The 14,963-nt window shown below is 46.0% G+C and overlaps 1 protein-coding gene across 2 annotated transcripts in view; it reads left to right on the top strand.

The window, feature by feature from the left end:
* LOC128723626 (protein phosphatase 1 regulatory subunit 12A) overlaps nt 1-14,963 on the top strand; it is a 55,242-nt gene that overhangs the window by 32,311 nt on the left and 7,968 nt on the right. Inside the window, exons 3-15 of one of the 2 annotated variants that reach the window (XM_053817385.1) lie at nt 53-604; nt 711-802; nt 1,403-1,912; nt 2,988-3,296; nt 4,042-4,120; nt 4,870-5,094; nt 5,361-5,591; nt 5,882-6,517; nt 7,121-7,289; nt 8,048-8,621; nt 8,703-9,172; nt 9,808-10,299; nt 10,379-10,429. In XM_053817385.1, coding sequence (XP_053673360.1) covers nt 53-604; nt 711-802; nt 1,403-1,912; nt 2,988-3,296; nt 4,042-4,120; nt 4,870-5,094; nt 5,361-5,591; nt 5,882-6,517; nt 7,121-7,289; nt 8,048-8,621; nt 8,703-9,172; nt 9,808-10,299; nt 10,379-10,429 — 4,390 coding nt within the window. The remainder of the gene's footprint in view (nt 1-52; nt 605-710; nt 803-1,402; nt 1,913-2,987; nt 3,297-4,041; nt 4,121-4,869; nt 5,095-5,360; nt 5,592-5,881; nt 6,518-7,120; nt 7,290-8,047; nt 8,622-8,702; nt 9,173-9,807; nt 10,300-10,378; nt 10,430-14,963) is intronic. The other variant, XM_053817386.1, reaches the window with a different exon arrangement.

Genomic DNA, 14,963 nt, shown 5'->3' with positions numbered 1-14,963 from the left:
TCCCGTGCAGTCGCTAAGAAAACACTAACATGGCTCGTTTCTTCGTTTACAGATTTATAAGCATAGCACGCTACCTAATAGAGAACGGTGCAGATTTAGCGTCAATCAACAGCGATGGAGAGCTGGCGGTGGATCTGGCCAACTCAGACGCCATGGAGGACCTCATACAGCATCACCTCGATGAGCAGGAGATCGATTGCGAAGAGGCGCGTCAGGCGGAGGAGCGCATCATGCTTTGCGACGCGACCAAATGGCTCCGCACGGACAGTTCTGATTGTGATAAGCCGCACCCGAAGACAGGTGCCACTGCGATCCATGTTGCGGCCGGCAAGGGCTATATCGGCGTGCTGAAACTATTGCTTGAGGGCCGGGGTGATATCGACCGGCAGGATGTGGACGGTTGGACGCCACTGCATGCGGCCGCATACTGGGGCCAGAAGGAAGCCACACAGATGCTGCTGAACGCCAGTGCCGACATCGACATTCTGAACTACAGCGGTCAGCAGGCGATCGACATCGCCCAGGACGATATCGTATCGATGCTGAAAGACGCCCGGAAGAACGCGAAGCGCACGAAGCGCCGACCACCTAGTCACGGCCATAGGTATGTGCCGATTGCTCTGTGGCAATGGTTATATCGTTACAGTACGGTTTTGTAATTAAATCATTCTTATTTTCTGCTTTCCGGTACATTGACCTGACCACAACAGAATTACGGACAATTTTGAAAATAATACGGAAACTCCGACAAAGGTGATTCGGGTTGAGATGAAACCGATCGACAGCAACAAGGAGAAGGAAGGTAGGTTTATAAGTCGATCGGATCATGTCGTGCATAAATCTCACCATCTTCTGTTGCACGAAAATTCCACTCGCGCCCTGCCTCTGTCTCTATTTCTATCGCACCCTTTTACCTCGTTCGATTAAGTTCTCTGTTGTCTATCAATGGCGTTGATCACTTTCTATTTCCAATTGTTGGAATTTGAGCATTGCCACACCGTAAGATTCGTGGCGATATCGTCGCAAGCTTGCTTGGTGTTGCGATGAGAATGATCAATTGGAAGAAGCAAAAAAAGCTACCGAAGCGATTATCTGTCTCCATTCGAACACCAAAACACACTGCTGGCTTCTTACACTACTCTCACTATCCGTTCGCTGAGATTCGCTTGGTTTGGATAAACAAAAATCAATTTTAACACCGACACATGCGTTGTCCTGATCCTTTCCAATCTTGACATTTGATGGATTGAACGTCTTCTGTCTCATTCATCTTTTCGCTCTCGCTGGTATGCCCCTATTGAGTTCTACTGTGTAAAGTGTATCTTGTTAAGTCAATATGATTCCCTTAAAAACCCCCCTCAATCACGCGCCTGCTGGACCCCTGGATATGGATTCGCAACAGTTGGACTCGTCGCCGTCGGCCACGACGACGACGATGAAGAGCAACAAGAACCCGAAGTGCCAGAAGAACCAGAAGAACAAGAAGAATCAGATGAAAAAGATGAAGAGGAGAAGGAGGAGACGCCTGATGATACGGTAGACGAGGAGCCCATGGAGGAAGAAGTGGTGGTGGAAGAGGAGGAAGAGGAGGAGGAGGAGGAGCAGGAGGAGGAAGAAGAGGATGAGGATGCAGAAGAAGATGAAGAGCAGAAGGAGATCGTATCAAATGAGAAGAAACACCCGAGTCCTGCGCAGGATGTCACCGATTCGATGGATGCTTTATCGCACCGATCTCCGTATCAACGAGTATTATCACAAGCTGTGCGAGTGGGTGTAGATAAAGATAATGAAGAGAATGTCGAAACGGAAAACGAAGACGAAGGAGATGAAGAAGACAATGTCAGCGTGTCGTCGGAACCGTACTCTTCCTCGAATCCTTCCGCCGATAGTAGTCTGACCGAGTCCGAAACAGGTACAGATTGGCCTGCCAATCCCAAGATAGCCTCGGAACGATCTCTGTTCGTGTGGCCTGCTTGGACGTGGCCAAACCGAGGCTGGCATTAGTGTTGTTTCCCTTTCGTTTGTCGTTGCCTTAGAACTGCGCGCAAGTTCGTTCTGTTTTGATTTTCTTTGATTTGTTTTGATTTGTAATTAATTGACATCGTTGGTTTCGCCCAGTTGTGTTGAATTGGTCTTTAAATAGCGTTGGTTTTAAAACATAGTATTTCTTTCAAATTCTTCTGCAATCCTAACAATCACAGATTCGGAAAGGCGTAGCGATCGGGGAAGTCAATTGCTGGATAGGATAGGATATTTTTTTTCGATGATGCGATGTACATGACATTACCGTAGATTGTTGTAATATGATCGTCTCAGCTCAATCAAAACCCATATACACATCCACAAACGCGCACTGCTTCTTCGCTTATTAGTGCACCCCAAGAAATAGACTGCAACTTAAGGACGTGCGTGGTTGATCCGAACGCATACGCTTTTCTGGACTGTGATAAACTTTAGACTTGTAGTGCATTTAATTTTTATGGGCATGTTTGCATCATTATTGCAATATTTATGCTGGTGTTACGATATGAATTTGGTAATTTGAGCTTATTAAAAATACAGTCAGTTTTTGTTTAATTGATAATCTTGAAATGTTTCTTGAAATGTTGAGACATTTATTAAGTGCAAAATTAATAATTCTATTTGATAAAAACCGTAATAATTTTTATAAAAGAACTAAAAAAAGAAAGACAAGCAAATATGATGCAAAGATAGAGCTACTTAACGCTAGCCATGCCGTTGACATTTGGTTTGTGGTGTGTTAATATTAACCAATTAATTATTCAATCTTTAGTTTGGTTTAGTATGGTTGCTTACGTCTGCCTTCGCGCTATTCTGCTGCTATTACACTTGTTCTTAAATGAGTCGTATTCTTTCTTCTTCTTCTATTGTGATGTAAACCCCGTATCTAACGATATAATCATTGTGATCGTTGTGATGTTGGGGCTTCTCATGATGGTGGGGCTATCATCGTACACTTGCCGTAGATGAACTGAGACCACGGCCGGTGCCGATCATCTCGCGCCCAGAGCCCATTGCTCTAACTGGTCAGATTGTAGTGCCAAAACCTCGCGCCACCGATTCGGCACCTCCTGCTAGCGTGAGGACACAGGTGCCACCGCCGGCAACCCCGGCCAGCAATCCTCCTCCACCAACGGCCCCATGGCGTAGGCAGCGTGCCGTCCCGACACCCGTCCCACGCCAGTTCTACGAGCATGAAGAGCCTGCAGCTGCGCCTCCACGATCGACGGATGAAATCGACTACGCTAACCTCTATTTCGCATCCAAACGCAACCGTAATGTTCCGTTCTGTTCACTCCCGTTTCATACTTCGTTCATGTCGCTGCCATTTGTTTCTGCTGTCTTGTGTTTTTCGTTACATATTTCGGAATTCATTGCCCGTACGTTTCATCGTAGTACGATTCGTTCCTTTTTGGGCCTAGGAAGGAATTACGTGCGTTGGGCACACTGCTATTTACTGCTTCATCTTGCTGCCGTATAATTCATATCAAAATTTGTGTTACTCTTACTCTGTTTGTTTTGTCATTCGCATAATTGTTGGGTATATTTGCTGCCACATTCGCCTCACGCTTTGAACATGTTGCTGTGCCGTAATTTAACATGTTGCGCCATCAGTTATTGTTTTGCTCCAACAAATGCTCGTTCCAATTTTGCTTTTTTTTCAGCAGCATGCAGAGAATTGGCAAATTTGGTGCTCGTGGTGGATACCGTTGCCACTTTGTACTGCTGTCCATACTCATGCGTAATAATATTGCTATTTTATTTTTATTGAAGAAAAAAGCTCAAACATTCGCAATACATTTTCGCTGGTTTTGAGATCCCACAATTGTATATTCTAGACATCCGCTACGGGTTGACCATTTCGCGTAAAATACACTCATAAAAAAATCCATACCACATTTGATGATACGTAGCATCAAGTATCACAAATTTTGCTAATTGGTATTTTTTGTTTGGTTTTTTCTTCCTCCTAACGTACGTCAATTGGTGGCTAATTTCGGCTGTGTTTCTGGTATTCAGAAGTTTCGGAAAAAGAAAACCAACCAACCGAACCGGATGTGATACTGCGGAGGACCCAGAGTTTCGAGAACGATGAAAAGTGAGTATCGTAGAATTGTTGTTTTTTTCATGTGTGTGTATTTGTATTTTATGTGTGTTTTGGTTTTGCTATTTCGTTTCTATATTAATTTTGGTTGCCTATTTATGATTTTAAATGTTTAAATGTTCAAATTTATTCCAAGATAAACAATTAAGGATATTTATATCGAGTCAAAATCGAAGCTTTCGTCAAGCGAAAAGAGTAGCTATGCATGTTTGATTTCTACAGTTTATTTTATACTTGTGTAATAGCAACTATCAACATTCATGCTCTATTAAAAAAAAAATATGATATTGTGATTGTGCGTGATAACGTGTCAATCATTTTTCTATTAACTGATAAGTCTTAAACTCTTCTTCTGTTAAACTGTTTTATTCTTCTTATTAATGGCTTATGTTTTCTAATCGTTTAACACCTCGTGTTTCACACTACTTATCGGCACCTAATTGTGAATGTGACCTGTGAACAAACATTAAACAAAAATACTTCCAATGGCACCTCTGGTTGTTGCGTACTGACACAAAACTACCGAAAATGGCCGGTTGTATCCTGCGCATCATGCTACTCTGCACAACTACATTACTCACAACATTCACAATCGTAACCGAACTGAACGTGCTGCGGTTATATCGTCTTTCGGGAACATCATGAACTGGATTGGAACCTCATCCGAATGGTGTCACACCTATCACACTTAATGCAACAATGGCGTACGAATGATCGTATACAATACGTGCGCGCTATCACAGGTTCTACCAGAAGTACGCAGAGCTGCGAGCGCGGATACAGGCTAACTCATGTCCTCACACGATCCTACCATCGACGCCTAATAACACTAAAACTAGTACCACCGCGAACAACATTGGCAGCAACAATAACAACACTGCCACTACTACGACTACGACACCGGCAACTAACGTGTCGTCCTATTTGGTGCAGCGATCGGCTTCACTGAAGGATCATCGAACGTTAAGGTAACAGACAATGTTTATTTCTATACCTACTAAAGCTATGGTTTCTGTTTATTTTAAATCACACCGACTATTTATCTCATTTGCAAGCGCTTATCAATAATGTTTGCTTACAAACTTGTAAAACTACCCTACCGAATGTGCTTTGTTTCTTTGATTTGTGGAATGATATACTTTCGTAATGCGTATCCAGTAGATTGGAAGTAGAGTAGTTGGTTGGTTTAAGCTAATTTAGCTAACGTTTACGCTCGTTTTGCTCTGCTTCTTAGGAAAACAACCAGCAATTTGGTGCTGGGAAATACAACGACAACCCCGTCCGCAGCGGTTGGACCGCCGGTTGGGCTTACTTCCGGCACAACCAATCAATCAGCAACAGGCACGACGACCGCTGTGAATCAGTCAACAACCGGCAGTGCTACTGCTACATCCGCCACCGTCTCGCCACCGATCAGTCCTTCCGGAACACCAACAACTACACCCACTGCCGGACAGATCAGAAGGTAAGAAATTGGATCATGTGAAAGTAGGTACAAACGTTGATCTTCTCAATTGGCCACGTATGTTTCGGTAGAATGGCAGACTCATGGTAGAAGAGAGAGAAGTTTTGTTGTTTTTCCTGATATGAAACCCCAATTTTCACGCTTCACATGCCATTCATCGAACGTAATATTTTATTCCACGAATATTTTCATGGTACATCGCGCGTGAATTTCGATTTTGTGTATGAAATGAACCACCCTTCATGGGGGGGCCGGCTTGTATTGTCGCGAACATCTTCATCATCTTGCAGCTTCATACCCACCATCAACACCACCACGAACATCAACAAAAATACCATCGCGAACAGCAACACTGACAACAGTAGCACCAACATGTATGCTGATCGGTACTGGAAACGGTACGAGGATCAACCGGAAGTGGTGCGCAAATCGCCGCAAACGATCAGCGCCAATAATGTCACCGATCAGACGCCCGTAGGTGGCTCGAGTCGTGCCGATCTTACTGAGGTCACTCTCACGCTCAACAACAACGGCACCGGTGCTGATGCCAACAAAAATCACAGCCTGTTCGAACTCAATCGCAAATACATTGAGCAGGCCCAGAAGACGAAGATCAATAATGAGCGTAATAAATTTCTCTCCTCACTCAACGAGAAGAGACAGCAGCAGCTACAGGAGCAACCTCAGCCGCCGGAACAGCAGCAATCACACGAGCAAGGACGAGACGGTCGACCCGGAAACGGTCGTACCAGCGCGGAAGCGTCGAAAGAGACACCGCCGTTCGAGGAACCGGCACAAGTGAAGAATGTAATTCCATCGTCTGCTGTGCCAGCGGTGGCGGCAGGGGCACAGCCACCGTCACCGAATGTAACCAGCCCATCGTCGCACAAGCTGTCGCCGGGCAATATTTTCAAAAACTTTTTCAAGTAAATCCGCGACACCCGAGAGCCATATGTAAAATGAGCTCGGCTGCTTTTTTGTTGTTGTTGTTCTTATCAGTGTTGTGTGCATTGTGTGAAAACATAGCGAATGAGGAGAGAGGCGTAAATTGCATCGGTTTTTTCTATTTTAATCAGCTCGATTATCTGCATAACGTACCAATGTCCTTCCTCTTTTTCTCTCCCGTCGTTCAATCGGAAGGATGGTTTCTTCGTGTCGATAGTGTAAAATAAAGTTTACGAATGTCCTTAAGCGAGATCTGTACGGCCCATTGCACGTAGCATGCATGTACGGTGCAAACGTGCGATTAACACACAAAAATACTCTTAAAAAATGTTTGATTTGCGATTGTAGTAATCCGCGGTCCTTAATTAACACGAGATCTTACTTACAACAACAAATCAGCTCATCCTACACCAAGAAAAAACGTTGATTTGCCTGCTGATACGGCTTTGCCCGTTCATTCAACATTTGTTTTGTGTCCTTTCTTAACCCTCTGCGTACTTAACGGATGTAGTGTTATATCCTTTTTGCCAATTTGCCTGACCGCTGATGAGTTTGCGTTTTCCTCTGTTCTTTAAATCTCTCAGATCATTCGTACCACCGACGCGGGATGAAGAAAGCGAAACTCAACGGAAGGCCCATGCCAAGCGTGTACGAGAGACTCGTCGCTCGACCCAGGGCGTCACTCTTGACGAGATCAAGAGCGCCGAACAGTTGGTGAAGAAGAAGAACAACGCTACAGGAGCTGCCAACGAGGTAAAAAGAAGATGCTTTGGTCGGTATATAGTTCAAAGACGTCAGTAACAAAAATACTCGTATGTGTGGAAGGACAATAGTGCCTGATAAGAAGAAGAACATACAGAACATGAAATCTGATAGGATCTTTTAGTAGTAAAAGCAAACAGACTAGGATTAATCTAGGGTCTATTGATATGTAAAAATAGATTTATTTGCGTGTGTGTGGTTTGTTTCGAGCGTGTCGGTATGCGCGTGGTATTTGGAGAAACGTTTGTGTTGTTTCTTTTGTTAACTATGCTTTAAAGGGAATTTCATTTTTTCAATTAGCCTGTTTTGGTGGTAAGTATTCATTGACGCGGGGTACAAATTAGCTTTGTTATGTTTAGTTACGTTTTATTTAAGGGTGAATAATTTGTTACGTTTTTTTCGAATGCGAGATTTTTTATCCAAAAGCTTCTGCTTTGTTTTATTTCGTTTTATTTTGCCTTTGATCGGTTATGGTGATGGGATTAAATTGTGAAAGTTGCCAAGATGTGCTACTTTAAATTCTTTTTAGCATCGAAGTTTGGAAGATTGATACAGGAATCAAAAATTGTTGTAGCTAATCAGCGCACTCTAATTCTCAACACGCACTAGTTTGCTTTTAGCAGCCATGAGTAAATGGATCTAGTGAAGCACACGAAACAGAGAATAGGTTAAGAAGGAAGTTTATGCAATTGGTTGATGTAATCACAAATGTACATAAAACGATCCTATATTAACTCTGACATTAACAGAGCGACACAATGGCATCTGCGACCGCGACTGCAACCACGACACCATCATCCCCATTATCATCCTCTGCTTCTCTCTCATCCAACATCGACACATCGTCGTTTGGATCCGTATCCGTGAACGACCGCGTGCCGTCGGTTGGCGGAAGCACCGATCAGCAGCAAAGTAGCAGCCATCACGTTCCTTCCACGGCATCATCTGCCGCCAGTGACGCCAGTAGCGGTGCCGGAAAGGCACCCCGCAGTGAGCAGACCGCAGAAGAGGTGGCGGTTTCTGCCAGCTTCACGATAGCCGCTCCAGGAACAGGCATCGAGGACGGTGGTGATGCTGGCGGTGGAGGAAGTGAGGTTAGGAGACGGCGCCGGAGTGTTCCGGAACAGGACGAGGAAGAGGACGACAGTAAAGTGACGGTATCGTACACGATCAGTGCTCCGGTGCGGCAGATCTCACCTAGTAGCCCGAGGACGAACGTTACCAACTCCAAAGAAAGTGGCGAGCTGCTGAGTGGAGCCATTGCTGGTGATGTTCCTGCCGTTTCGGCAACGTTCCACGTGCCTACAGTTGCCGGAACAGATGGCTACAAAACGGCTCACAGAACCGTGGCTTTCTCCAACGATGAGGCTATGGCGATGATCTCTCCGGAACACCCTGCCGGAGGAGTTGCGACCTCAGCCACCATCCGAACATCGTCCGGAGCGGGTGGTGTCGTGAGTAATAGCGATAGTAGTACCGTCCCCACCACCACCACCACCTCCAACATCAACACCAGTGTATCCTCTAACAACAACCACAACACAGCCGCAACCTACACTAAACGTTCACTGTTCGATATCGATAACGCCAACTCACTAACATTGGCCGAAAAGCTGCGCCACGAGGCAAACAAGTACGCCATCGCGGCCGTAGCGGATGGCGATCTGGACAGCCATCTTACATCCCGGGTAACAAGTAGCGGTGGCGAAGGGAACGGCAGCAGCCCGAATGCACCTGCGGACAATAGTGCCACGAGTGCTGCTGCTGTTCCGCCGGCGTCACCGACGCTGCGGAAGGCCGATTCCGCTGCGATGGCGGCTGCAACTGCCGAACGGAGACCCTCGTGGCGGTTGAAGGTGGACGGTGGCAGCAAGGTAAGCGTGTATGTGCGTGTGTTTGTGTGCGCGTGTTTGTTGTGTGGCTTTAGGGCAAAGGACATCTGCTTTGTGTTGCTTTAATCTACACATACGCTTGGTTATAAGTTACAAGGATATAAAAAAGGAATAGTTTTACAGGGACCACTAGCTTCCGGAAGATCTTTATACGCATCATGTGACCTGGGATTTAAGTTTTTTTTGTTTAGTACAGAAAAAAAAGAAAATACAGTAGCCATTAAGATTTTTTTTTTCTTTTTCCTTAAATTTTATTCACATTTTAAACGTAAATTTGTGCTTTTGATATAACGTATGTGTCTGTGTTGCTTTGTGTATTGCAGCTGAAGAATGTTTAAATTATTATGGTTGTCTTCTTCGAGCATGTGTCTCAGAAATGGTGTCAAGTTAGAATTCATATTTCTTAGAATAATGATGATAATGTTTGTATTTGTATTGTATTTGTCGAACTGTAAAATTTACACCATTATCAAATCACCGTACCTCAAACACATCTTCTCCCGTATATTTCCTGTAACATCGATTACAAACTTGTGAGATAGGACGCAATTGACTACGCTCAGTGAACAAAGGGAAAAAATTGCATCTTTCCGTTTCATGTGTGTCTCTGGTTGCAGTTCAAACTGGAAGATGCGTCCACACCGAATGCCGCCACACAGTCGTCGTCGGCATCGTACGAATCAGCCGCCGGTAATCAAGCGGCAGAGCACGGTTTGGGCACTGCTAAGCTCACTTCCTCCTCCGCACTAGCCCAACGGAGGGCGCAACAGCAAAATGGCGATTCTACTACTACCACGGGATCGACGAGCAGCTCCAGCGTCACTGGTTCTCGTCCCCTGGCCGCCGGAGAACAGTACAACCGTGTGCCGGGTGGCGCTTCATCGACGGAACAACCTACGGCTGCTACTGCTGCTGGCGGTGATACTAGTTCACTGCTGCATCTGCGACGGCCACCGAAGTCGACTGGTTCTGCGGTAGGCGGCGAAGACAATAAGGAGAACGACAAGGAGAATGACAATCGTAGCACGGCACAGGCAACGCAGGCGGTTATCCAGCGACGTCGGCGACAGAAACGTCGTTCAACCGGCGTTGTTACCGTTGGAATGGAGGTAAGTATCGTGGCAATGGCGTACGCCATCCTCAAGCAATCGGATTGCAACTTTAAGCATGCGTTTTTTTACCTTACAGGATCTTGATCCCGATAGGCAAGATTCTCCCGTCGATGGAGAAGAAAAAGAGGTGCGTATCTGTTTACTTACTCATATTATGCACAGTAAACTCATTGGGAAAGATTCACGGAATTGTTTATGTACGTACGATCGAATATTAGTGTTCTATGTTATGTTCAATTCATATATGCGAGATATACTTAACCGTCTTCTGTAGTCTCTGTCCTCCAATGCGATAACCAAACGCAGACGGGCAGACGCCAATATTTGCAAAACACATGTATCGCGCTTGTCTGTCTGTCGTCTACCTGATTTATGCGCTGATTCCGCGTCCCCGCGCTCTCAACGACGTCAATCAATCGTTGGTTTTCCCAATTAAACCACCATGCGTCTCCATCGAGTGTGAATAGGGTTCATCCGTAGCCGAATCGTCTCAAATTGAGCAGGAGAGTTTTTTGCTTGTAAATGATCGCGCTTTTGCGGGACTGCTTCGCGGGACAGAGCTGCTGCGAATAATCCAAACCATGAAAAGCAAGGACACGAAGAGGGGGTCGCACTCTCCGAAGATGATGATAAATGTGTTTTATAAATAGAGTCAGACTAGATGTCGCCAGCCGGGTTGCGGAGCTGGCTAGCGTGCCTGTGCAAGGCGCTTTGTCCTTTCGAATGTGACGACGTTGATCTGATCGTGCGCACTGTACTCCTTGAACTGCAGTCGTCCATTAGGCTAAGGATGGATTTTTTAGGAATCACTGCAGGGGCACAGCTGAAACAGGTTTCGAGCGTTAATTACCCGTAAAACACGCAAAATTATGGAATGAAAATCCATAAGTTTTTTGGGTTGCATTGATGGAGAACGTTGTTTCTCACCTAAATACGATCTAGTTTGCTTGCAAGCGGATATAATACGCCGAAGGAACTCCATCCAGTCTAGCGTGTACGATCACGCACCAGGCGGGTGAGTTTCTTGACCTATGCGTGGACATATGACAAGACATTTGAAGAGAGTACATGTCGTAATTATACCACGCCCTGAGCGAAGGGATGGCCTGTTTGCCAGCAACGCTAGACCAGTGCAATGAACTACGGCTGCTCATTTTAGCAAGCGGTCGGCGAACACTTTCGCTTCTTACGGCTAACTTGGAGCTGCTGTTCTAAAATTGTCACCGCGTGTATTTAAGGAAAAGAAGAGCATGACCTACCCTTCTCTAGCTATCCCGTTCATCCGTTCATGCGTCCTGCAGTGTCGTAACTGAGGCATACTGTCGGTAGAAGGGAAAAGTCGACGTAGTTGTCACGACTAGTGACAAGCATGGTATTGCTTGTTAAAATGGGAGAAAAAAGGATTCAGCTACACTCCACTGGTGGGGCCACAAAAAAAACTCAACTCGACAAAAACGGGCAGCATTCTATTTTAGGAAGATTGATTCTTTTTTTAGTTCGATTGCCAATCGATTGTTTTTTAAGGGGAACCAATCGTCGTGGCATTGGAAGCGGCATTCTCGATGACTCATGCGGCGAGTAGTCGATGTGTCAAGGCACGTGAACCTGTTTCATCACCCAAACGGTGGCAACTAATCGTCGACGGAAGTGCCAGCAAGTTGACTTCATTACCGGCAGATTGACGTCATAACTTTGGGGTTTCGTTTCGTGTTTCAAGTGCCATATGTATGTCTCGCTTCTTTAGCTGACATTTATGTATTTGGACCTGCACCATTTAGCACTAAAAAAAATCTAAATTCGCAGCTTATTGAATGAGAACAATCACGAGAAACATTCAAGTTTCGTAGGTACGGCAGGGAGTTCAATGGCGTTCATGCAGCACGTGCGCTTATAAAATCGTTTATTGGTTTACCGTTGCAATTAATTACACCGGACGTGATGTTATGGGTCGTTAGTGCAAATTTATTTCCATTCGTGTTGTTCTATTACACATCGGAAAGGAAAACAACAATAACGTGCCGCTTTCACCGATCCGACCATGTACTGCCGTCCCGATCGGATATTTTTAGCTTGCAATGAGTTCTATTCTAGGATGTATTAAAATAATCGAAATAACGTATGGGCCCCGCTGGGGTCAGCTGACCTTACTGGATACGGATCGCAACGGTACTTCGACATGGAGGTGAGGTTAGGATCGAATTCTACCGTCATGCGATACAATTTACGACGTAATCGACCTTCCCCCACACTGATGGAGACGCCTGGTGCCCCGTACCATTTCCACGTGCCGGCCGTTTGCGTTGCATTTTGACGCTTCCCATCCAGCTAAATGGCTTACGAATGCTACAAGCCAGGCTAGCTTACGGTCCCCCCGACATGAACTAACGGTATTAATTTTCAGGCCAAAGTAGCAAATGTGTGGTCACTGTTATTTTATCTCCCCCATCTCCCGGTGCGTCCTTGTGGTTGGCTTCCATCGCCTCATCTGCAACCTGCTAAGTGTGGTGCATCGAATACCCCTCTTGGACTTGGGATGGATTTTCCGGTGAATTGAGCTCGTTGGAGGAAGGTTTAGGAAAATCATCCATGTCCAGCCGAATCTATTCGTAGGCTGGTGGGTGTGCGTTACATGAAATTAGACAGACCACTTGTTGTTCGCTCGCTTTCGCGTTGCGCTTCGCTTGAAAGTAATTGCTCGCGAAAGCACCGTGTTAAGCCGCGCCAAGTGTGTGTGTGTGTGATTTCCCAAGGAGCCGCGTTGCGGAACCGTCTGCGATGGTGAATCCTTACACGTACCGCACGACCTGGCACTTATCCACCAGTGTCTTGAAACTTGTGCACTAGCACTTAAAAATAGCGGATAAAGAAAGCAAAAACGAAATGCTGCTTGATGAAATAAACAACACACAATTAATATAGGCATTGGCATCATTTCCGCACGAGAGCACCTGACGTATTTGTAAATGCAACCTGATTTGCGTTGCTTAATATTGTTGAAAAAAGTAATTGAAATGGTGCAACACGAACCAGTATTAAAAGCCGTTTACTACACGGAAAACTCAAACATGCTGTCTTTAGGGCAAATATTTGCTTCTCAATGATGATTGATTGCGCCGGGTATTTCAATCAACGATGCGCCATTTGCTTAGGTTGCGTGTGTATTTTTTTTCGGTGCTTCGAATGCAGGAAGATTCGCCGAAAACCTAAGCCTGGGTGCAGATGCGTCGACAGCTCCCGGACGAACGAACCGACGCATAGCCATTCGTCGCCGGCAAACCATGCATCCGCGTCCCGAGTGCATCATTTCTAAATTTAATCCCGGCAGCGACGACACACACCTCGACACCAACCGGGGGCGGGATCCATCAGTAAGGGACAGGAAAGGTGCCGGTATGACTCGTCCGCCGAGGTGTGATGTAGAATGAAGCCAGATCTTCGCGATCGATGGAGGTTTGTTGGGGTTTAATCTTTTCGTCGGAATTTCCACCGTTCCGGGAAGCGTCGTACAATGTGTTTATTGGGGGTTTCCCATGGCCTGTAGGTGCTATCACCTGATCGAGGTGGAAACCGTTACTTCCAAAAAAATAAATACCGAGTAGTTGTCTGAACTCTGTCTTAACGGCCGCATAACACACCCTTCAGCGTGTGCTCGGGTTTTTAGGAGATGTTTTTCTTTTTTCCTATTTTTTCTTCAACGGTAGTGTCCTTGGGCGTTTGACGTAGAACCGTCGTAGGATCTGACTCAACTCACATCTGCTGTCAACTCAATGCCTGCCTAATGTCCATCATATATCTCTGCCCGTACATCGGTGGCCCATAATCGTTCGACGGACGTTCGACGGTTCTTCTCCGTCTCCTGCTCAGCCCCACAGCCGAAACTGTGCTGTCGATAATCCTGTCCGCTTGCTTTGCTTGTTGCTCAAACGACAGAAAGGCAGACGCTCGTTTTGACACGAAACCTTCTCCCAAGAATCTTCTTTTCTGACCATCTCGTGCGCAGGGCAGGGTCGTTGCAACACGTTAAAGACGCACCCAGCGGCTCTCTACGCTAACCTTGACTTCCTTTTCGTGCACGGGGCCCGTGTTTAATGTTTTGTGGACGAAATGTGACGAGGTACGGAAGGCTCAAGAGCCGGTCACACGACGGAAGCTGACCCCGGGTACGGTGTCACACGAGCCGGTTAGGTTGGGTGTACGAATTTAAAAGCAATTAATGGGCCTGCTGCGTGGGTAGCTGGAGACACCACCAGAAGGATCAGCTGTGTGGACACTGATGGTCCGGTGATGGCAAGGTTATATACGTCACCTAACTGCCACGACGACGCACGTCCGATGGATGGCCCTTTTTTGCGGTCGAGGACAGACGGCAGGTGTCGATGGGGGTGGCGAAAATGTTAAACCTGAACCCACCTTGAAACGAGCACGGGAAGGCCCGAAGGAAACGAGGGCAGGATGACGAGGTGGCAAGTGTGCAGGGATCCGATGCAATTATACTTCAAGTCCACTACCGGGATGAATACTACTTAATCGTCTCAAGGTCCTTCCAGACGCCGTTTCATAGGTCAGGTGCTTGAGTGTGTGCCCTTGGGAATCATGCTTTACTCTCCGTTGCTTGCTGTCGAGCTTGCAAGTGTCAAGATTAATAAGAGCCGATAATTAAA

This window comes from Anopheles nili, chromosome 3 (genome assembly GCF_943737925.1).
Source record: "Anopheles nili chromosome 3, idAnoNiliSN_F5_01, whole genome shotgun sequence".
Lineage (NCBI taxonomy): Eukaryota > Metazoa > Arthropoda > Insecta > Diptera > Culicidae > Anopheles > Anopheles nili.
The sequence above is the reverse complement of the archived record's forward strand: the minus strand, read 5'-3'. Positions and strand labels throughout refer to the sequence as shown.